The following is a 24,338-nucleotide window of genomic DNA, read 5'->3' on the forward strand; positions in this document are numbered from 1 at the left end:
GGCGTTCTCGGTCCGGGGAGATCGGGAATGGGATCGGGAATGGGGAATGGGATTGGGAATGGGGAATGGGGAATGGGGAATGGGGAATGGGAACGGGAATGGGAATGGGAATGGGATCGGGATCGAGAATGAGGAATGGGAATGGGGAATGGGATTGGGATCGGGAATGGGAATGTGAATGGGATGGGGATGGGATTGGGAATGGGAACAGGACTGGGATTGGGAATGGGAATGGGATCAGGAATGGGGAATGGGAACGGGAATGGGATTGGGAATGGGAATCAGGAATGGAAATTGGAACAGGATCAGGAACAGGAATGGGAATGGGATTGGGGATGGGAACGGGACTGAGATGGGAACAGGACCAGGATGGGAACAGGAACAGGACTGGGATGGGATTGGGATTGGTGTGGGGAACAGTTTTCCCAGAGCAGCTGTGGCTGCCCCTGGATCCCTGGCAGTGCCCAAGGCCAGGTTGGACACTGGGGCTGGAGCAGCCTGGGACAGTGGGCGGTGTCCCTGCCATGGCAGGGGTGGCACTGGGTGGGCTTTAGGGCCCTCCCAACCCGTAACATTCCATGAGTCTGTGGTTCCGTGATCCCTGTGGGCCCCTTCCCGCTGAGGCCATCCCGTGGTTCCCGGGGCTCCGGGAGGAGGCCGGAGGCCCCACTGGGATGGGCACTGCGAGGTCGCTGTGACACTGGAGGAAGGCACTGTCCCCACAGGGCTGGGAACTGGGGCATGTCACCAAAACCCCACCAAGGGACACCGCGGCCACCCCAGAGCACCGGAACCCTCGGAGGTGCCCGCTGGAAGTCTGTGGTTCCCAAGACTCCTTGCAGAGGTTGTGGGCAGCGGGATTTTGGGATGGGGTGGGACAGTGGTGCTGCCCAGGGATCCTCTGCTGTTCCACAGCGCACGTCCCACCCAGCACGGTGACAAAAGGGCTCTTTGAGAGCTCAGCACCCTGAATGACAGCAGTGCCCGCGGTAAATCCTGTGGGAGAAGGAGTGAGAAGCGTTCCTGAGACACCACAAGGCTCATCCTGCAGGGCACAGTGACAGCAAACACATCTCAGAAGGAACAGCCCTGGGAAACAGCAAGGAATGGGCAGAAATTTGGGATGGGGCTGATCCTGACCCAGAGCTGTGCCCAGCAGGAGCAGGGAGGTCATTCTGCCCCTGTACCTGGCACTGGTGAGGGCACACCTCGAGTGTGACCTCACCAGTTCTGGCCCCTCAGTTTGGGAAGGACGTTGAGGACCTGGAGCGTGTCCAGAGGGGGCAACGAGGCTGGAGAGGGGCTGGGAGCACAAACCCTGTGAGGAACCACTGAGGGAGCTGGGGGTGCTCAGCCTGGAGAAAAGGAGACTCAGGGGTGACCTCAGCACTCTCCACAGCTCCTGAAAGGTGCCTGTGCTCAGCTGGGCTTGGGCTCTTTCTCTAGGAACTGACAGAACCAGAGGACACAGCCTCAAGTCTCAAGGGAAATACAGGTTGGATATTAGGAAAATTTTTTGATGGAAAGAGTGATAAAGTTCTGGAATGGCTGCCCGGGGAGGTGGTGGAGTCACCATCCCTGGGTGTGTTTAACAAAGCCTGGATGTGGCACTGGGTGCCAGGATTTAGTTGAGGTGTTGGGGCTGGGTTGGACTCCATGATCTTGAAGGTCTCTTCAGACCCAGGGATTCTGTGAATTCTGTGAATGACAGCAGTGCCCATAGTAAATCCTGTGGGAGAAGGAGTGGGAAGCATTCCTGAGACACCACAGAGCTTGTCCTGCAGGGCACAGTGACAGCAAACACATGTCAGAAGGAACAGCCCTGGGAAACAGCGAGGAACGGGCAGAAATTCGGGATGGGGCTGATCCTGACCCAGAGCTGTGCCCAGCCTGGAGGCTCCAGCCTCTCCTCATCCCACAAGCTGTGGAAGTGCTGGTGAGGGCACTGGGAGCTCCCTGCTCACAGTCCCAGCTGTGCCAGGGCTGTTTCCACACTCCAGCCCTGACCTTGTGGGAATATCTGTGGGGAAGGGAGGACGGTCCTGTTTCCAAAGCAGAGACTTTTTTATGAGGCCAAGATGTTTCCATTCCATTTGAGCTGCTGGCCTGCTGAGATGTTCTCCTACACACGTTGGGCTTCCCACGTCATCTGCCACGGGCTCCCCAGGGACAGGCCTCAGGAACACAAAAACCCCAACCCTTACCAAATATCCCAAAAGTGAAAAGGGACACGTGCTCCTTACAGGGTTGCCATGAATGGCAGTGCTTTAAAATTTGGGGCAGGAAATGCAGAAATTGTGGAAGCTGTACAGTGTTTGACCAGATTGAAGTGTGTATTTAAATGTTCATCTCTCTTACATCCCAAAATAGAAACAAAGATGATTTATCACAGCTGCTGCAGCAGCATCTGAGGACATTTCCTTGCCCTTTGGCCTCAGGATCAGAACAACTTGGTGCTGAGTAGAATTACAGGGCTAAAATCGTGGTCTTGTCCCCAGATATCTTCAGAGGTCACTGCTGGAGCACAGAGATGCACTTTTAATTCATCTAAACTCAGCAAGGTGGAATTCTGAGCACACAGGCCAAGGCTGGCTCCCCAAGCACACCACACTCATCTTTGATCCTTTCTTATCTCCTCCTCCTTTGCCTTTCCCAGCTTTGAGGTATTCAGTTCCTGGGAGCAGAAAGGTGATTCAAAGACAATTTCTCTTGAGTGCAGTGTCAGAAGTGACCTTTGGGCCCCAAAGAGAGAGAGCTGCAGGGATCAGTTCTGGTTGGTTGGAGTCAATTCAGGGCTGTGTGCACGAGCTGCCAGCCACGAGTTCTGTCTCAGCATCTGCCACAGCCCCTGGCACTTCCCCACAGGCACATTTCCCATTTCTGCTCCAAACCCAGCCCTGTTTCTCCTTCCAAGTCCCCCTAACATCAATATATTCTCTGAAAGATGTACCAGAGGCAAGTGTAATGGTTACAAATGGACTTCTGGAGGAAAAATCCTTTCTGCCAGAGCTAGGAAGAAGGAGAAACATTTTCCCAACATGCTGGGACCTCAGCAAGGTCTCTCTGGCTCTGCTAATCTCTTACTCCTTTTTTACAATGCATGAGGAATAATTACAACCAGTTTTAAGGCACTCTGACATCCTCCTGTGACAGGCACTATGGTCATGGCAAATTCTTTTATTTTTAGCAAGCTCCGTCTCTGAAAATGTGTAGGAGGGCCAACAACAATATAAATAGAAAATCTTCTAACAAACAGAGCCAAAAGCAACACAGGGCAGTAAATAAATCTGTAAAAAATTTGATGTGGAAATAACAATCTCTGTGCACCATGCAAAGGCACAGATCTTTGCATGAGCAGCCCAAGGGGTGGTAAAGTGAAACCTCCAGAACCATCCAAATGTTTCCAGAGTCGCTCTCAGTTCTGCAAACATTCCCCCTCTAATTTAAGCTATTGTTTTTCCAAGAGAATTTGGATTTAAAACATGGGTTTCTTAGCTAAATATAAGTCCATTGTGCACAAACAATGAATATCTCCTTTAAAAACAATTGTTACGCCACATGCCAAGGGTTACACAATCTCAAAGAGTGTGAATCCTTCTGCGTGGCTTCACTCCCTGAAAAGGCTGCTCTGGCAATCTCGAAAATCAGACAAGGACCGTGTTTGAAAACCCCTGGGTTTGATCCTGTATTTTATTTGAATCCTTTCAGAATTAAAGCCTCAAAGCTGAGAGGAGAGGGGAGCTTGAGAGTGGATGGAAAACTTTGTAAGAATGCACAGCTTTTTTATTTGTACTAAAAGCCCTTCTCTCTGCACAGATTCCTGCACGTGGTGGAACCAGCCTTGGGAGAAGCACAAGAAGCCAGGCTGGTGCAAAAGAAACTCAAATTGAACCATATCAGCAAAGGAACTCGAACTCCACTGCTCTGCTTCCAACATGCAGCCTGAAACTGCTTTCACATTTGTTTTAAGCAACCAGAAGCACTCGGAGCTGCCAAAAGCAGCAGTTTGACATTTCCTGCAGCACTGCTGTCTCATTCCTGCCCCCACACATCCCCTCTCCCGTGTCAGCAGCAGGTCCAGCCCTGCAAGCACATGGAGCAGCTTCCCTGCCCCTCCTCACGCAGCAGCTGCTCCATGCCCGTGCTTGGCACTCCTGATTTTCAAGTGCCACATCCTAGCTCAGCATCCTTTGAGCACAGTTTGCATTCTTTGTGGCATTCATCCAGGCCAAAGCTCACCCTCCATGTGCTTCTGACTCCCTTTTGTGTTCCTCAGCACCACATTTGGTTACCCAAAACGATTTTGACTTTTTTCTTTTTTTCAGTTGAATGTGCCTCCCTCTTGGAGCAAGCCAGCAGAGCTGTTTTCTTCCAGGAATGTCTTTGCTTGTATAGAATATTCTCCATGGTCTTTCTGAACTTATCTGGCTTTTTTTCCTGGGCTGGAGCTCTTCTGGCCACCTAGAAGCTGACAGATCTATGACTGTTTGGTTTTGGAGGAGGACTATTGTGATGAATGGTTTTATATTACTCACTAACATATGCTTTTAATAGCAAATGGGAACAAAGGTTCCAGCACTCAGAGAGGCAGACAGTGACTTACTGCAGCTAACTAATCCCAAATTTATCACTGTCCTGCTCAATAACACATTTCAAAGTACTGCCCTATTAATTGACCACAAGATTTTGAGCTTTTTTCCTATTCCTCCTCTCCTTTTGCCTCTTATAAAACTTGTGTGAAATTAAAGCACCCCGGTAAAGAAATTTACTGGAAAAGATTTTTTTTTCCCCAGTGTTTGGGGTTTTGCAAAAATCTGGAAGCAAATTGATACTGGAAGATTTGCAAACCATTCCCACAGGAGCCATGTCCCAAAAGACACAGGATCCAGCAGCTCCCTCCCAGTTCCATGAGCTGCGTCAGCCTCCAGACCTTTCTTCCTCCTCTTCATCAGCTGCCAGGATGGTCAAAGGAACAACGCTGGGAGCTTGCAGAGCATCACTGCACAAAGACTGCTGCACAACGAGGTTTTAGAGGGGAAACAGAACCTTGGAAAAGGGGCTTATCCATAAATCTTGGTATTCTTGTGCTGATTTCACTGCTCTGCTGAGCCCCAGAGCTGGGTTTTCCTCAGGGCAGCTTGCAGTTCACACTCAGCACATGCTGTGAAGTGTTGGTGTGGAAGCTGGGATGGGTGTTTTGGGAAGGGGCAGTGATCCAGAGCCCTGCCCTGATTCCCCATCCCCTGGGAGCCTAGCCTGGCTCTGGACCCTGCTGGGGAGGGCTCAGGTGTGTGCTGTGGGTCAGAGCTGAGCTGTGAGAGCTGCTGGGCACAGAGAGCCTTTTTGGTGGCTGCAGCCTCTGCAGAGTGAGCCAAGCCCATCTCCTGCCTGCAGAAAATCTGCATGCCCAGGTCCTCATGAGCTGTGGGAGGATTACCTTGCTCTCCATTCCCATTCACATCTCTCACACAGCCTGACAGAGTCCACGTCCCAGCCTTGCCTCTGCTCCCTTCCGAGGAGTTTTCCAAAGATGAATGCTCCAACTACATTATTTTTTAAAGTTTAATTTACATCTGTTTTGTATTATTTGCAGTTCTGCTTTATCTGGGTCACTCCCTCCCCAGTGTTCTTCCCTCCCTGTTATCCCAGAGAGCTGAGAGCTGATTGTAGCCAGTGTTCAGTTCCAGGCTGTCATCCCACAGACCCTGCCAGCTCTCCTAAAACCCCACTCAGTTTTCCTAGGGAAGCCATTCTCTCCTCATTCCCTCTGAAAGCCACCCCGCCCTTCCTCATCTCCCCAAGTCTGTCACCAGCCCTAAATTCCCTTCCCCACGTTTGGAGAGCCTGCAGTGTCCCACCCCAGCACTGCCCCACGTTCCAGCGGCCCTTTAGGACTCACAGCACGCACGAAGCCGCAGATCAAATGTATCCCGGAGCATTCACGGGATGTCAGCTGGGATTTTGGACTATCCCACAGCTGCCCGAGAGCTCTGAACGGGGGGTGGAACCGCGTTTGTCACCCTGAAGAGCGGGGTGCCATCAGCTGCGGGGCTCAGGAGGGGCAGCACACAATGAGTGGAGAGGGAGAGCAGCGGAGCGGGGCTGGAGCCATTGACAGGCACAACCGGATTATGCACAGCCGAGCACGGCCGTGACTGCCCCGCGCTCAAAGCGCTCCCGTGACGGCTGTAAAGCCCCAAAATCCGGTTTTTAGCAGCCAGCCAAGGCCCAGCACATAGAGCAGGCCGCGGGGAGGGATGGATGCAGGCGCAGCTCTCTCGGTGCCCGGCTGCAGGAATGTCCCGGTCCCCTCGTGATTGGCTGCGGGATGCTGGAGTCAGTTTTCACGGGGGCTGATCAAAAAGTTCCCTTCGGCTCTCCAAAGTCGCTGTCTGAGCAGAGGCATCGGCTGGAGGAGGCCGGGCGCTCCCGCATTCCTCGGGAGAACGTCTGGGATGAGAGGGCTTCTCCCTGCCGGGAAAGGCAGGCGAGGACGGGCGCCGCGGAGCCGCGCTCCTGCTTTTCTCCCCCAGCCCGGGCTGGACGGCCATCCCTTCTGGCATGCTTCTCATCCCTGAGGATACGATGTCTCAGTACTCCACGAACTTCCTGCTGCTGCCCATCCCGGAGTACCCCGCGCTGGACTGCGCGCCCAACAAAATCATCAAGCTGGTGGTGCTGGGCGGCAGCAGCGTGGGCAAGACAGGTAAGTCACAGGTGTGTGCCCTGCTTTTCCTTCCCAGCTCCTTCGCTGCCAGACACACCCAAACTAGTGAAATTTACCGCAGCTTAATTATTTCAATTTGCCTTTTTAATTTGTTTTCTTTCTCTTTTATTTTTTTTTTTTATAAGAAAAGGCACAGGAGAATTTGTGAGGCAGATTTGCTGTAGATGCATGAGAAGCCAACATGAGCCATCAGCGAGTTTTGTACTCACAAATGCTTCTACCTAGTCTTGTACAAATTATTTAACTGTAGCTAAATTTCCACACCCCAGAAAGCAGCTTTTATCCTCCTGCTGTAAGTGTTTTATGCTCTGCAGACAAATCACAGCATACAAGATGTGCCTTTATTATTCTCCAAAGGAGAGGGGAAGACAAGAGGGTAAAGAGAGCATTAGTGCATTTGAATATCTGGTCCACGATTTCAGGAATTACAAAAAGCAGATTGATTTATTGCATCTGTGGTTCTACAGGATTCAGCAAAATGTTTGATTGTTTTGGCTTTGAAGGAGCCACATCTTCATATTATTTTTAAATAGTTTCTTGAAGATAGCTGCACAGGCAATTTCATCTAAAGGTGCTAAAGGATGACCCAGTATCACTGTGAGAAAAAATATTGCTTGAAATGAAATCTATTATAAAATAATGTTGCATGCAGAATAAGACATTTTATTTAACTCTTAAGTGGTTTTGCAAATTACTAGGAATCTACTGAGATCAAAGCACTGCAAGAATATAAGTTACTGTTGCCACAATGGGATTTAAATGTTTTTTACAGAAAAAGGAAAACGTTCTTATCAAAGAGTTTAAGAAAGCAGCTCAGGTTAAGGTGAATAAGAAGGCCCAGGGTGCTCCAGCATGACCCAAGGTGCAGAGCACATGGAGTTTGTTTGCTGGGTGTGATTAGATATCACTAATGGGTTTTGTGAGAGGTTTTAAGGCTGGAAAGAACCATTCCATCCATCAGCCTCACTTCTTGCATGACAGAAAATGCTTAAATTTGGATTAGCTGCAGTCTACTGGCTTGTTACTCTACTCCTAAATTATTTCAGAGCAAAGGACAGATTGTTTTACCTGCAATCACAAGGAAACAACCTCCCTAACCCATGCTGAGCTGCCACCCTGAATCTCAGGGCTCATTTCCAACACAAGCTGTGAAAAACTCTGTGTTAGGTATCCCAGGCTGGCCCCAGATCTTTGTCTGGGAATGTTGAGAGTTGAGAGCAGCACTTGCAGAACATGTGAGCAATCCAGAGATTACCCAGGTTTTGTGTGAGACTCCTTCCTGCAGGAAGATGTCACACGAGCTGTGCCAAGGCGGATCAGGGCTCTCACTAAGGACCCATCTCTCTGTCATTGTTTTGCAGCCCTGGTCGTGCGCTTTCTCACAAAGAGATTTATTGGGGACTACGAAGCCAACACTGGTGAGTTCTGCTCTCCCCAGCAGCACTGCAGAGAGCTGGAAAAGAAATCCATTCTGTTTTGTGACTGGTGCACGTTACAGGGAAGCCAAGTGGTGTTAGATGTCCATAAGGTGCATATTTTCAGTTAATAGCCTCGAGCTATGAAAGCAATAAATCAAAGGCTCATTATTTATGATCCTTTCAGCTGTTTTTTTCCTCCAAATTGATGGAAAAGGATCAGAGTAAAAGGTTTGCTTGGGGACATACCTATACTGAAACAAAGGCTCAAGGAACAACCTACACATCAACTAAACCACGGAAACCCAATGCTGCTCCCCCTGCAACCCCAGGGAAGACAGAGGAATTCTGAGGAGTGTAAATGCAGTTCAGAACCTTTTCTGTGCATTCCCTTTATTTCAGGGGCTATTATAACCAGGGAAACCTTGAAATTGAAACCTCTTCATAAGACAAGCAAAGCAACCATTCATTTCTTGTTTAATCCAGAGGGTGTGTTCATGTGAACTGTTCCAGGAAAACACTGACTGATTTGGTCAGTGTTGTAGGATGGATGCATGTACCCCCTGTGCTGACCCCTACTGCACATCCCATACATTGGCCACCTCGCAGTTTTGGGGTGAGGGTGGCAGAATTCAGAAAATGCTTCACTTTGGAGATGCTTGCTGAGCTCAGGATGAGGAGGGAGCGGCACAAGACACCTTTGATCTGAGGAAGTGCACTCTGAAAGCTCCTCCTTCCAGCTCCCCCTCCCTGACCCCGAGTAACCCTGATGGTTGGCTGCACTTTTGCTCCTTCTCTTCTGTCACCTCTTCTCTGGGAGGTTGTACATCAAGTGAGAGCTGGGAGCTGTGCAGGGATTGCTGCCAGAGCAGTGCTGGGAGCCACATGCTTTTCCCATTAAGCTCCCAGGCCCACGGCCATGCTGCAGGAGAGGTGAATATTCCAGCAATAAGGCACAGGTGGCAGTGCCCTTGGGATCATTCAGCCCTGCTTATCCTTGTGCCAGGCATCGTTGGGCAGAGCAGGGGCAGTGCCTGGCAGCACCTGCTCTTTGTTCTGCAGGGCATCATGGAATGGGAACACGGGGTTGTTTGGTTCAGGAGTGCAGTGCCTTTTCATAAAACTATCTTTAGAGCTTTAAATCAGGTCTGTTTTTAAATATAAACCAAATCCCACCAGGGCTGGAACTCCTCACAGTATTAAACCACAATATGATAATGTGGGATTCAGTGCTAAATTTCCTTGTGTTGAAATGCTTTATGAGCTCAGGCTCTTTTCCACTGGAATAAAATCACTTGTTTCCTTGAAACAAAGCTGATTTTCAGAAGTGAGGGCATTACTGTCACTAGCTGGGCTCCCTGTTAATCTGAATTCCTTGCTCTCCAGTGGGTGGATTTCTCCACGTTTGACATTGTTCTGGAGGCAGCAGTGACAATTGTACTGGGGCAAGACAGAAGGGCTGTACACAACAGCTGTGGATTAGCATTTCCTCACAGCCCCACGTGACTCCTGTTAAGTTCTAAAGAAAAATGATGATGACATCAACCTCTGAAGCTGTCCTTGTCACAACCACAGAGAGTTCATAAGATCAATACCTTAATTTTCATTGTCATTTAACTCAGCTGCACTAACAAACTAAAGTTCAAGCCCAGGATAGCACTGGTTAGATCAGAGCTAGATCAGGCCTAGGTGGGTAGAACTGCACCTGGCTGTGAAAACGTGTCCTCCAGATTAACCAAAGTCAGGTTTAAAGTGTCCAGCCTTTGGGGATTTCAACCAAACTCTGCTAAAATCACACAAACCCCAAAGAGCACCTGGGGGATTTGTATACAGTCAGTCACTCTGTGTCCAAAACTGGAGCACTTTCCTTTTTTAAAGGCATTCAGAAAAATGCAGCAGGAAACAATCACTCCTTTCACCAACCACACCTGGATGTCTTCATTTGTGATTATAAAAAGTGAAGTGCACTTCCATTTAAAGTTGACAATATGGACTGGAAACCTGAGTGGGATTTATGTGCCCACTTTGAGTCTGTGACTCAGTCCTGAGTGGCCCCTTCCCAGCCCCCAGGCTGGCTGTACATTCAGAACATGTCCCCACACAGCAAACAGCGCCCCACTCTGCTGAGCAAACAGCCACACAAACACTGCAGGGCCAGTCACTTTTCCACAGGCAGCTCCACATCCTAAACCTCAAAGCTCTGGATTCCAACAGTCCCATTTACCTTTCCCTTGTGATTTTGGTTCTCTGGTACAGTCCCTGACTAACATCTTCCTTCTCCCCCAGGTGCTTTGTATTCCAGGAAGTTCACCATAGATGGGGAGCAGATCTCTCTGCAGGTGCAGGATACTCCCTTTGTCTCATTGGAGGTAAAACAACTGCTCTGTGCTTTTCAGCACACTTCTGTCTTATGTTTATTGCCAGCACTTCCATCTGTAATTAACTCTGCTTAGCAGCAGCAAAATACCTGGGCTCAAACCCAAGACTAATCAAGATACCTTAAACTCCACCAAATGAGCTCTTGAAGGTGTTAAATCAGGCTCCTTTAGGAGGAAGTCAAAAATTAAAACAATTTTATTTCCAACACATTACTAAACAGCAATAAAATCACAATCTGGTTCCCTCCTGCCAACAGCTTGTTTTATTTTCTGTCAAGTGGTTTCTGTCCCTGCATGACAGAAAACTCACCTGCCCAGAGGCCCAGCTGGCTCAGCTTGGACCTTCCTCCACAGTCAAAGTCTCTCAGATTTAGAGAAGTGTTTCTTTCCAAGGGGCCAGGCTTCACAGCAGCTGTCATTTCCAGCTATGGTGTTTTGCCCTGCTTTCCTTACTCTGGTTTTAAATGTCATTAATTCCTTTTTTTTAAGGTGTTAGCATTTATCAGACTCCTTTTTCTATCAGTGTTCTGAACAGTGGGACTCAATGAAATTAAAGACCTTCTCCAATCTTAATGATTCTATAATTCTATTGTGATATTAAAGACCTTTTCCAATCTTCATGATTTGATGATTCTATTATATTCTAGATTTAATATTCTACCAGGAAACTCTTTCTAGAAATATTTTTCCAAGCAGGATTTATGCTGTCTCTCCTTGAAGATCTGCTTCACATGCAGAACAAGAGGATGAAAATAGTGTCAAAGCAACAGGAAATGTAATGAAATTTGGGGTTATATGAATGGTGGAAATCTCATGAGTTCCTACAGAACAGCAGAGATTTTTACAGAACAGCAGAGATTTCATGATAAAATCAAATATTCTCATTGCACCACTATGCTTAAACTTCTAGGTGTGGCCTTAACCTCAGACCAAACTTAGATTTGGCCAATATATGCTGGGATGGGAGCACCACCATCTCTCCTCGTGTGTCAGGCTGCCCTGGACAGCTCTGCACCCCTTGTTTTACCTGCACAGAGACACGTGTGCATCTCTGTGCCATGGGACTCTGCCACCCTGAATTCACAGAAGGGAATAAGCAAAGCTCCCTCAGTTCCCATTTCCAGTTTCTCTGACTGGAAGTGGGTTGAAGGGGAAAGCTTTGATGCAATCCCACTCTGCTGTGCTGGGGTGCACAGAGCAGAGGGCAGGAGCCCCCATCTGCTCTGGACACTCAGAAGCAAACAAAAGCTGCAGTGGAAGCTCTCCAAATATTCAAATGGGATTTACCAGCACAAAGGCCTTTGCCAGCTTGCCCTGCAGAGAGGAGCTGGGGGGGGTCACTGGGCACCACTGGGATTGCCTGATAAACACTTAACAAAGGGAATCCCCTCTCTCTTCTGTGCCATGGAGAAAAGAGGGATTGGAATAATTGAACTCCTGTTTTCAGACCACATAGATGCTATTTTACTGTTTAAATTAATGCTGTGTCCTACAGTCCAGTGACTCCGGAGCTGCACAAAATTGAGTCAAGCCTACAGCTGAGGTGGCTTAGTCAGAAATTACTTAAAATTAGTTAGGAAGGAGTTTCATTTTCTTTGTCCCAGTCCAAGGTCTGTGCTGTTCCAAGATCTCCCACAGACACCCTTATCTCACCCTGTGTCTGTGTGCTTCAAATTATATATCTGCAATAATTGAAGGGTCTGTGACAGAACAGGTTAAGACTGAGAAAAGGCTGCATTTTTTATTAAAATCCTTAAGGAAGAGCGTTTTCTGCACTCTGCAGGCTGAGTAGAGTGTTCCAGGAGGAAACCATGTGGAAACCCTCAGGATTCAAGCCCCCAGAAATGTGAAATTGTAAGAGAGAAACAGAAGCAGATGAGTGATTTTGTTGTGTGATTCATTGCTGCTTGGCCTATACACTGCAAAAGCCTCTGTGTTTCAAAATTCATTCTGGAGCAGAGATTTCCATTTAAAAAGTAGCCCATTAACCTTTGATTTCCTGAATAAAGCATTCCACTTGGGATTATCCATCCATCCATCTCACTACTGGGTGGGCCTAGATGGAGTAAGGGAGAATTTCTTCTCTTAAGGCTCTCTGAATGTGCACCTTCTCCAAACCCATTTTCAAAGCTTGCCAGTGCAATTAGTTCTTTTTTTTTTTTTTTTTTTTTTTTTTTTTTTTTTTTTTGCCATGAAAGGGTTTTGCTGGTGAAAAGAGGCTTCCAGGACATGGAGAGTGGCTAATTATCCCCAGACTGGCTACAACCCAGACCCCAACAGTGCAAATTGCCCTTCTTCCCACAGCCTGCCCTAGCCTGGCTGCAGTTCACTCTCATTAACCTTTCCAGCAAGGCTGCTGGGGAGGATCCCTCTTCATCATTCTGGTTTGGGGTTTGAGGGGTTTGGGGAGGAGTGATAAGAGCATCTGATAACCAGTGTCACTGCTCACAGGATTTAGCTGTGAGCTGCCAAGGGCAAAGAACCTCAAGGTGTGGTGAGCCAGTGTCTCTGAGGGCAATAATGAAATATTTATAAAGAGCACTTGGCTGGCAGAACTCCTGAGGAAAGTTTTAAGCCTAATTTACACTCTGACCCTTCAGACCCTCCTCATCACAGAAAAGCTTATCAGTAGTTCTTCTTTCATTGTCTGATCTACCATAAGAAAACTGATCAGTTTTACTCATTCTTTTCCACCTCTGCTCTCTGAAGTTAGGCTTTATTATTCATATTTAGGTCTAAATAAAAGTGATCTGTTTGGGGAGAGTGCTGAGCACTAAATTCTGTTAGAATTAATGTGAATGGCAGATATGTATTCTAGAGATTAATAGATAATGGAATATGTTTTCTATTAGTCTTACTTAAGTTGATGAAAATTTCTTGGGTAGAATTTAGCAACAATAATAAATTGAGCACTGTATTTGTGATGCTGAACTCCCCTTAAAATATGCAATTTCTATCAGCTTCATGAAGAGCTGTACACAGAATATGCTTGTTATATAAAATATAACATAAATAAGGGATATTAAAAAAGGATAGAATAATGGATATTTAAAAAATTACAATGTTGCCGAAGTGTAATATTGACAGGAGTGTCAGTTCTTCCAAAGCTAGCAGGCTGCAGTAGGGATCTCCCTCTCTGGCTGGGTTATCCCTATCCCAGCAGGGATAACAAAGAGGAGAGGATTAGCTGGAAATAGCTTCATCCTGACAAGTGAGCTGATCTCTTTTCAAGCCCACAGTGCTGTATTCAGCTTTGTATTCCCAGAGCTGGTAGTTGTTGGGGCTCTAAATAGGAGTAGTGATGGACTCAAGAAATGTATGACCAGAAAAAAAGGATATAAACCCATCACTGCTCCACAAATTACCAATGAGATTTCAGCTGATTTTCAGTTCCAGTCATTGGTTCTTGGTAACAAATTGCTTTTTTTCAAAAGAACTTTGAATATCTGGAGACCTGCAAGGCAGGAAAGCCTGGCAGGCTTCACCAGAGTTACTGAGAGCTGCTGTCCATGGAGACACTGAATAAAGAATTGGAAAAAGCCCTAAAAGTGACCTGAGGAGACAACTGTTCACTTGTCATGCTGTGACAAACCTGATGGATTTTTAATGCTCTTACTGTGCCCATCACTGTTTTATCCACCATAAGAGTGTGAGTTTCTGACTGGTTGGGTACAAGAGAATACAGAACTAACTTTTCAAAGCGGTATTTTGGCTTTTCTCTTCAACCAATTTGCTCTGGCCCCTCTCCACTCCACGTTACAGCTTTCCTGCAGTATGGGATGAGAGAATCAGGGAATCAGTGATGTTGGAAAAGATGTCCAGGACTGAGTCCAAGCCATGACTGATCCCCACCTTGCACTGAGTGCCACATCCAGTCATTCCTTGGACACCTCCAGGGATGGGCACTCCAAACCTCTCTGGGTAGTCCCTGCCAATGCCTGACCACCCTTTCCATGGAGAAACTCCTCCTGATATCCAACCTAAACCTCCCCCAGTACAGCTTGAGGTGTTTCCTCTTGTCCTGTCCCTGGGAGCAGAGCCTGGCCCACACTTGGCTCCAATGACCAGGTCCTCCCAGAATCTCCTTTCCTCCAGGCTGCACAACCTGGCACAGTGCTACCAACACCGGGAATTTCCCTAGTACCTCAGAGAGGCTTCTGGGAGTACATTAACAAACAGGCCCGTGTTCAAACCCAGCTCTGGCTGGGGCTGATCGCTGATGTGCAAATCCTGTTGTTTTGCAGGATGACACGGACAGCATCTGCTGCCAGGAGCAGATAAACCGCTCGATCTACTGGGCCGACGGCTTTGTGTTCGTTTACTCCATCACGGACTACGAGAGCTTCCGCGTGCTGCGGCCGCTGCACCAGCACATCCGCAGGATCCACCCCAATGCCAACATCCCCCTGCTGCTCATGGCCAACAAGGGCGACCTGCTGCGGGCCAGGCAGGTGTCCTCCAAGGAAGGGCTGCAGCTGGCCACCGAGCTGGGCGGCACCTACTGCGAGGTGTCGGCGCGGGAGAACTGCGAGGGCGTGCACGAGGCCTTCCAGCAGCTGTGCCAGGAGCTCAGCAGGAGCAGCGGCAGCTGCAACGGGGAGAAGAGGAGAGGTCTCCACCTGGTGCGGCCCAAGTCGCCCAACATGCAGGACTTGAAAAGGCGTTTGAAGCAGGCTCTGACTTCCAAAGGCAAATCTGCCACCACGCTTTGATGCGGCCGCCCAGGAGTTGTGTTCCGGAGCCCTGGATAAAAAGGCAACAAGCTGGGAAAAAGGGGCATCAATTCAACCATCGAATTGTGTGAGAGAATCTCAGGTCCTGTGGGAGACTCTTTTTTTGGTCTTCACATCTTCCTCCAAAAGTCCCTTCTCGTTCAGCAAAGGAACTCGCAGAATTTACTTTCTGGGGCAGGGATTTCAAAACTGTGGTTTAAAAAAAGAGATTGTCCCAAATTCATTCTATCTTGGGTTTTTTTAGAAAGGGGTGCAGTCAAATGTCTTGGTGTTAAAAAGTGGGTTTTGTTAATGAAAATAATGAAATCCTGCTCTTAAGAGATATGACTTGCCTTGGGAATGGTTGTGTTCCCAAACACAGGCAGTGAACTGCAGCAGGACATGAGGAGAGCAACGGGAGCTGTACTGAGCAAGAATAATGGACAAGACCTGCTTGACTGCAAGACTGGAAAATAAATGAATTCATTCATTTAAATGAAGAGCATAAATAGTGAAAAGAATTAATTGAAAGAATGAGTTCTGAGCAATGAGGAGAGATTTGTACATATGCAAACTTAAGCCTTACAGTGGCTCTCTAAAGGGAGATTTTTTTTTTTAATCACTATTTTTTCAGATTATTTTTGTTTAAAAGCACAGTGACTGCTTTTGGAAGTGATTATTTTGGCAAAATACAAACTTGTGGCAGTGTTTTGTTGTCAGTTTCTCCATGGCATTTCTCATTTTTATGAAGGTTTCTTACATGGCAAAAGGGAAAAATAGATCAGAGTGATTTAAAACCTGCCAAAAAATGGACTTCACTGATCAAAAGCAAGGAAGTCACCTAAAACTCTTCATCTTTTTTTCCCCAAACCAGTTAGACTTCAAGTTCAAAATGCTTTTAAAGAAACAAAGCCTTCACATGAAACATATTTACATCATTAGGTCTGGGGGTTTTTTAAGAAGAAAAGGTTTTATGATGCCTGAAATTTTTGGCTTTGGGAATTCATTATTTTCTTGTTTGAGTGTTTGTTAAACCCAGACTTCCCTTAACAGCTCCCAGAGCATCCCAGCCTGTCAGGACACTTCCCAGTGGCAGCATCTGCTTGTGCCTCAGCACGTCCAAGGATTTGGGGCTGCATCCCATGAACTGATTTATGGAACCAATAACAACACTACAGAGCTCCCAGCACTCTGTTCTCAGTGAGAGTGGGGAGGAACAGGCTTGGACCGTGTAAAATTCATGAAACACCAACCTCTTCTTCAAACAGAGCAGATGAGCAATGCAAGCACCATGAAATGAAGTCAAGCTCAGTGATTTATACTCAGGGACACTGGAGGGAAACCCGAGTTTGATGGAGATGGAAAAACACTCCCAGCTGCAGTTTCATCCGGCAAGACTGAGCTAAATCAACCTTTTCCTCATTAGGAGCAGCAAAAATGGAAATGGAGTCTGATGAGTATTTGTATAGCTCAGGGCTTTAAAATGTACTTTGCATTTTTCATTTCCCTATATTAGACAGCTCTAGCCATGATTTTATCACCTGGATTTGCCTTATCTCCAGCTCACTTTCTGTTTTATTTATTGTTTTCCACAGCTGCTCATCTGAGAATGTCTTGTGTTCTGATTCATTTAAGAGTCTTTCATTCCCACAAATGCTCTGCACCTGGTTTTAAATTCAGTTTCAAGTGGTATTAGGAGGGGAAAAGTTGGATCATCCAAAAAGGGACTCAAATTATATCAGGGAATTTTTACTTTGGCCTATGCTTAATTAACAGTTCGGTGTTTGAGCAGTGTCATTAATCATCCCAGGCACTTTGGTATTTATGGTATGAAATTTCAATGTTTTAAATTAATAATAGCACAGCTCAAATAGTGAATGTGAAAATTCAATAACTCAAATATTGAATCTAGAGATTCAATGGCTCAAATATTGAGTCTAAAGATTCAATAACAAGGAGTAGAGCAGTTTGCAAGACACAAAGAAACTGAAGTATTTTTATGTTGGAAAAATGATCACCAATTTTGAATAGCAATTAACAATTTTGCCACTCCAGTACTGTATAAAAAGGGCTAAATTTGCTGAAGACATTTTGCTGATATTGATTTTTTTGCAACTTCCTTCAGCTCAAATCCTTTCTAATTTGGGAAGAAATGTCACCAAAATTCAAACCTGTCAATGTTTTAGTTTCGTTAGTGACTAATAAAAACATGCAAGGTCTTCCCTAAGTAGTGAATAAAATGGCTTCTTTATGTGTCACATATTTAAATATTCTTTGTTTACACTAAAATCTATTGTTTTCCCTTCTTGCAACCTAAGACACCCTGCTTTGGAAATATTCCTTATGTAAGGAAATACTCCTTATGCAAATAAGTATTCCCACTTTCCTGTGGGGGGTGGGAAAAAAAAAATCTACATTTTGGCTAAAGCCAAAAAAGATTGAAACATTTAAGTCTTCTCTTAGGTACTAACATGTGGCAAACATTTATTCTGCTACAGAAACTTTAGTATTTCTTTTGTTCATTGACCAGGAGTACAAATACTGGTTTAAAGCCAGGACTAACCATCAACAGAAGGCAATAAAGCTCAGTATTTTTATTTGGGGTGCAGCAGCTGAGCCCCAGGACACCTCACTGTGCCCCAGAGGCAAGGCTGAATGGCAGCACAAAAAGCAGGGTGAAAAGAATGCTATAGAATTAAGTGCCTAAAAATAATCCTGCACAAGATCAAAGTTTAGTCATGTAGAACCTGATCCTGAATTAGAAACTTCAGGCTGTCAGGGAAAAACATGTATTCTACTGAAGCTTTAAAATTAACCCTCTAGAGAGAAAGTACTGCCATAAAGCCAAGAGGGGAGAGGGAAAACAAAGATTTGAGAGTGTGGGGTGATTTTTGGATATCAAAGAAAATTCTCCTCTCAGTTCTATTGATTTAGTCCAGATTAACTCCACTGGAATCAATACCAACAGCAGTGAACTGTAGAATTCCTTCTTTTAATTTTTTTTCTTATCCCTCATCATTCTCCTGGGCATTTTAAATCTTTGTGCACCATCTGGTTTTCAAGATGGTTTTACAGCTGGGTTTACTTGGGCACAAAGCAGTTGAGTGATTTGCCCCAAGGTTACACAGCTGAGCAAGTACTTGAGAGGAACTCCAACCCTGTGTCCTTTGTAATTAATTCCCAACTCTCTACAACAGCTCTCAGACCTTACACCTCCCTCAAGGTATGCACAAAGCACAGTTGTATTGCACAGGAATGTAATTAAAAGTTGGGAAAAGTCTCTTAAATTTCACCTGTGTTAGGGACTGAGCAAAGTCTCATTGAGAGGCTAGCACCTCACAATTACACCAAGACAGGCTGGGGAGCCACTGAAGATATTTGTTAATGGTTATTTCTGTGTTTGTGTCAGCTGCATCTTGGCCAGATCCCTTAATCTGAGTTACTCTGCCCATAGGTCACAGATAGCTGTCATACACTTCAGCATACCTGGGATAGAATCACCAAGGAGAAATAAAGGAATTGCCTCCATTTGCATAGGGATGGCTGAAATATTTACATCTGCACTCACATCTTGCTTCTGCATTCCTTCATTGTTGTTTGGATCCCAAATTTTCACAGAGGATAAAACCAGGAAATTCAGGTCCTGATTTCAGGGAACTGCTCAGACAGAAATATTTGTATTCAGGGTACCTGGCTGCTCCCAGGATTTGTGTCAGGTGTACAAATGAAGAAGGAATAATTTTTGAGACATCAAAAGAAACTTGCTCTGTACCAGAAAACAGTTGTCTAATTGTTTTCCAAGGCAAGCTGGGTGGCTGCCAGCTGATTGTTACTGCTGGATTTCCCTCTGCCCACTGGCAAAGTAGATTTGGGGTCAGAATCCACTGCTGTGTTTGCAGAGCCTGCACATGGCCCTGAGGCAGCAGAACACAATGAAATATTTGCTAATATTTTATGTTCATGGGTTCTCAGAGGTCTGCTTAACTGTGCCTGTCTCCTCTGGGGCTCACACAGGAAAACCACAGAATTAAAGTTAAAAAATCTCCAGCTTCACTTTGAAAGCTCAAAAGCAGGGACAATGGGGTAGAGAAGATGATCCAATCTATCACTAATGGAGACAAAGCAAGACTCTTCCTTTGATAATTTCTCACTGGCTCTGCCCTCCTTGCCCCTTTCCATTCATGCCTTTGTTCTCATTTCACTTAGCAAGCAAAAACTTCTGCATTTCTTCTTCCTTTGCCTTAGAAACATACTTTTGCTGGCTAGTTTAAAATTTATTTCCAAATATTTGAACTCTAAACACATTTTATAACAAAAGAAGAGTGTCTACTTAGTCTTTTGACCTTATTTACCTAAAGCATTTTAAAGCACAGCTACAACTCTGTGCTTTGAATTCCTGCCACTTCTCCCCAAGAGCTCTCACTGGCTTAGCCCAATATTTCCTCCCCTTTTTTGTGCTTACAATGTTGGGCTTATTCATGTTGCAGAGTCATTGCTTACTTAAACCTGTTCAGTTCTTAAATTTTGCTGCTCTCCTCTGAAATCCCTTCCATTTAATCAGACAGATTCTCTTTCTAAGCAGCTGTGCAACTGGAAAAGGAGCTCAGAACAGCTGGTGATTTTCTGCTCTGTCAGATTTTAGCCCATTATTGAAGATTTTGGAATAAACAGGAGCATGGAAAATGATGCAGCAAACCCACTTCTTGTCTCCCTTCATCTGTATCTGGTGCAATAATTTTATCTGTCATGAAGTGGACAAAGTTCATCCTAAATGATAATGCTTTTTCCTACAGATGGAAAAACACCAAATATGAAGCAGAGAGCTGAGCTGATGGACTGTAAACCCTGGGATCCAATTCATTCAGGAGCTGTCACACCAATCTTCTCTTTTTTAGAAGATACATTTTTTACATTTTCCCTCTTATCCAAAAGGGTTTCGAGACAGAGCCTCTGCATCTCATCACACAGACACTTCCCATCCCCTCCAGCAGGTCAGGGGAAGCTGCACATTTTCCAGGGATGATGGGTGAAAATATGCATGTCTGTGCTGTTATGAGGGATGATTGTGGAGACTGTTCCTAAGGACGTTTTTCTTCTCTCTGGCCAGTAATGCAGAACACTCACAATCAGTGACCGGTCATTTGGAAAAGATATGAGGGGGGTTTGTGCTGAATCTGGAGACACTCTGTACCTTCTCTGATGGTTAGAAAGCTCACCAGATAAGCAGAGGTTGGGTTCTTTCTGAGGCTGCCTTTGAACTCTCACAGAGAGAGCTGAATTATTTCACTTTTGATTGTGATCCAGGTTTCCAGATGCTTGCAGAGGCCACCACTCTTTGCTGTTCTGCACTGTATTTCACTTCAAAACCCAGTATTTTCCTTTGCCATGATGAAAAAGCTAATTTGGAATCTCGCATTAATAATGTAACAGCCTATTCTCTTGATTCCCTGTTTTTGATGAAGGTCATGGCTTTGCATTTGTTGGGGACCTGAACTCAAACTCATGCTCTTCAGCAAAGGTGTTTGGCCAGTTTACCCAGAGAAGCTGTGGCTGCCCCTGGATCCCTGGCTGTGTCCCAGGCCAGGCTGGACAGGACTTGAAGCAACCTGGGATAGTGGGAGCTGTCCCTGCCAAGGGCAGGGGGTGGGACTGGATGGGATTTAAGGTCCCTTCCAACCCGAACCATTCCATGACTCTGTGGTTTTGAATGAACAAGACTCTTCATTCTTTACCCAGCAGGACAAGGCACACCCCAGCAGTTCTGTGACTGTCAGCAAAGAGCACTGGAATGAGGGAATAAACGAGGAATCCAATCTTTGAATTAGTCTCCCTTATTTTCCATAAGGGAGACTGACTCTCCCTCAAGCTCTGGAAAAGGTGAGGGGCTGGTTGTGCTCCTGGATGTAGAGGAAGTGATGGTGGCAATTCTGCCTCTGCAGTCTGTGTTCCAATCCCTCCATCTGGGAATGGTGGCAAAGGTCAGCATCTGTAGGAACCTCCCAAATGCCCAAAGGAAGGTTACTGGGAACTATCAGCTCTCTGAGGCTGAACCAAAGTGTTGTTTCTGTGAACTACGCATCTGGAGATGCCTTGCTGAAAAGGAAACCCAGAACCCAAGCCTGGGAGAGCCATGAGTGTTTCCCATCCACATCCCTTGGGAGCAGTGGTGAAAACCTGACGTCTTCATCACCTTCCAGCCCATGTGGTTCCACCAGGCCAATGTCAAAGTCACTTCTGCTCCTGAAGGACTGCCATGGTGCTGCTGTTCCCAGTGCAAACACTGGGAATGGAGGGTTGGAGTTGCCCTTCTCATCCACCCTTTCAGCTGCCAAGACCACCTATGAAGTGCAGAACCCTAGAGCTAGCACCAGATACCAAATATATCTGACAAGTGTTCATCAGTCTGTGCTGGAGAGGAGGAGCTGGCTCTCAGGAGAGCCTTAAACTGCCAAAAGAGCAGCTTTTAAAGCCCAGAATACATATTTGTGTCAGGCCTGTGAAATGATACATTTTATATGTAAGTGCTATTCTGTGGGAGTTATTTATTAGGCAGCTTTAAAGAAAGCAAGAAATTTTGTTTCTAAATCCTGAGTGCCAATCATTGAAAGTCCTCATTTTATCTGTTTTTGTAGCTTTAATTTTAGCCATTTGCACTTCTGAACCTCAAACTGTGGAATGAAGTGAAACACATGGAGCCAGAGGTTCATCTCTTTATACATTTGGAAATGCACATTTTCACTACACTGCAAATACATCTCAGTATGGGAAGAATCAAAAATCTTGAGTAGGGCTGAGAGAATATGTTCACTTTGCCAAGTCCAGACACTGCTGAATTCCACTGCTGTGGCTTCTGGGAAGAGCCACCGGTGAGACAAGAACAGACATTTAAAAACCATCAATGCTCATCACCCACTTACACATAGTTTGCAAGGAGTTTGAAAGCCAAGGCATCCCAGGATGAGGGGAAAGGCTCTCAAAGGGTTAAATGCTTCCTGCCTTTAATCTAGAATCACGTAATGTGGAATGAATGCTTCAGCTCAAACTGTTTCCTCACTCTGACAGTTTCATGGTGTGAGGTCAAAGTGTGGGAGAGATGGGAGAGGAGAGGGGGAGCATGGAGTGGTGAGCTGCTAAATCCAGAGAGACACATCCAGAGAAATAAAAAAGATGGATTCTCCAGCAGCCTCAGCCCAGCTGGGATGGCTATGATGGAGCCATGGGTAAATGTGTGGGACTTTAAGGACTTCCTGCTCTGGGCTCCCTCTGCTTCTCCCTTGTGTTCCTGCTCAGCTCTGGGCACTGTTCCCACGCCACGCTGCAAAATGTGCCTCGAGTTTCTCACAGTGGCTCTGCCTGGACACAAAGTGCAGCTCCAGTCCTTCCTGCACCCTGCACATGCAGGAGATGGGATTCCTTTGGGGATACTGCTGGCTGTATTTATTTTCCCTTCCTGTGTGGACGTTTCCTATGCAACCAGGTCCGTTCTGTGCACCAAAGCGCTCTACCCAGTGCAGAAAAGTTCAATTTAAAGCAGATTTCAAATTAATTTGATTTTTTTGGACCGACCATCACTTCTTACACCAAGAGTGGTCTGGTTTGATTTCACTTGCAGGCCCTCCTACAAGGACAAAACACTCAGTCATGGCTGTCTCCATGTCAAAATGCATTTCTACAGATAAGTGCACCACATTTGTCTTTTTCCTTGTAGTTTTCACCTACTCTGCCAGGGGCAAAAGTTTTCCTTTGGAGAATTATTGAAGTTTTTGCCCATCAACATAAACTTCTAATCACTGATACAAGGATTGAGAGTAAAAGAAAACATAAACAATTACACAAACACTTAATTAAATGCATTACAGGCCTTCACTCTTAAGCCAAGCACAACAGTCTTGACCTCCCTGTTTTCACCCCGGGTTACTCAGCCCACCCCAAATCCTTGTTTTTCTTCCTTAAACATATCTGAGCAAGGGCACCACGTGCTCCTTTGTGGGACTGATGTTTTGGCATGTGATGGGGTGTGACAGGAACATGGTCTCCCCCAGTGGTCACCTCTGCAGCCCCCAGCTGCACTAACTGGCTGCTTGCACATCAGTGCAGTGACCCCACAATTTATGCCCAATCCACTCCTCCCAAGGAGTAAAGGTAAGGACATCCCCTCCCCAACCCATGGTAGGAACACAGAGACATTCAGTAATCAGCCTGCTGCTGAGAATAGTAAATTCTGCATCTTCCCACCAAATGATAACAAATGTCTGAAGGGAATCAGCTGACAAATCCTCTTGCTCAACACCACTCGTCCCTAAGCTGCGTGAAAAAAACAAACTCCTTTCATGGCAGGAAATCCTCAGGCCAGTTTGTCACCAGGATTCAGACAGATTTAAATAAGAGACCTGCCAGCAGTGGATTTTGAGTGGTGAATGATACAGCCAGAAAAGCTGGACAGCAAGCATTTCTGTGGGCTGAGAGGTACAAATCCTATTTTTAAGATAGACATGGGTTCTAATGCTTTCAGGATAAAGATGGAGGCTAAAGATGCAGTAGGATTCTAGAACTCTTTTTAGGAGTGATTTAAGAAAAGGTCAAACTCCTGCCCACCGCTCCAAACATTCTATTTCTAAAATGGGCCACATAAAAATTCCCTAGGCCAGACCTGCCCGTTTTCAGCATCCGGCTTCAGCCTTCGAACAGAACTGGAAGATCCTAATTTAAATCTCTTTTTTAGTGCTTCTCTGTGTATTTTGGAATGTCCTTTATGGGACACTAGCAGTTTCTCTGATCCCATGTCTTCACATTCCCTGTGTGTTGGGCATGTTTTCCTGCTGGTACAGTGTAATCCAAGGGGCCAGGAGCACTGCAGAATGGTTGTCCCACCCCTGTGCTTCAGTTCCAGTGAAATTAAAATTATTTTTTCCTTCCTTTGCAAAGTGTTTCGAGATCTATTGATCAAAACCCCTGTGTGCAAGCCAGGTGTCAGAGTGTTTTTAATATTCAATTGCTGCTCCCTTGTGCAGGAGAAGAGCTGATGGTTTGTTATTAATGGGGCAGGAAGTAGGGATTAAACTTTGCTCTCTAATTACAAACAAAGGCTATAAGAGCTCTGTAGCTT

The 24,338-nt window shown here is 46.0% G+C and overlaps 1 protein-coding gene and 1 long non-coding RNA gene across 2 annotated transcripts; both read left to right on the forward strand.

Annotated features, from left to right (window-relative positions):
* Nucleotides 1-288: 288 nt before the first annotated feature.
* Nucleotides 289-5,566, forward strand: LOC128814306 (uncharacterized). Its single transcript, XR_008439342.1, has 2 exons — nt 289-844; nt 3,817-5,566. It is a non-coding gene; the product is annotated as an uncharacterized LOC128814306 (long non-coding RNA).
* An 871-nt stretch (nt 5,567-6,437) lies between these two features.
* Nucleotides 6,438-17,470, forward strand: LOC128814386 (ras-like protein family member 11A-like). Its single transcript, XM_053990186.1, has 4 exons — nt 6,438-6,706; nt 8,089-8,145; nt 10,429-10,511; nt 14,765-17,470. The coding sequence occupies exons 1-4, from the start codon at nt 6,562-6,564 to the stop codon at nt 15,230-15,232; spliced, it is 753 nt and encodes a 250-aa protein (XP_053846161.1). The 5' UTR covers nt 6,438-6,561; the 3' UTR covers nt 15,233-17,470.
* The last annotated feature ends 6,868 nt before the right edge of the window (nt 17,471-24,338 follow it).

The sequence above is a fragment of the Vidua macroura genome, chromosome 14 (genome assembly GCF_024509145.1).
Source record: "Vidua macroura isolate BioBank_ID:100142 chromosome 14, ASM2450914v1, whole genome shotgun sequence".
Classification (NCBI taxonomy): Eukaryota; Metazoa; Chordata; class Aves; order Passeriformes; family Viduidae; genus Vidua; species Vidua macroura.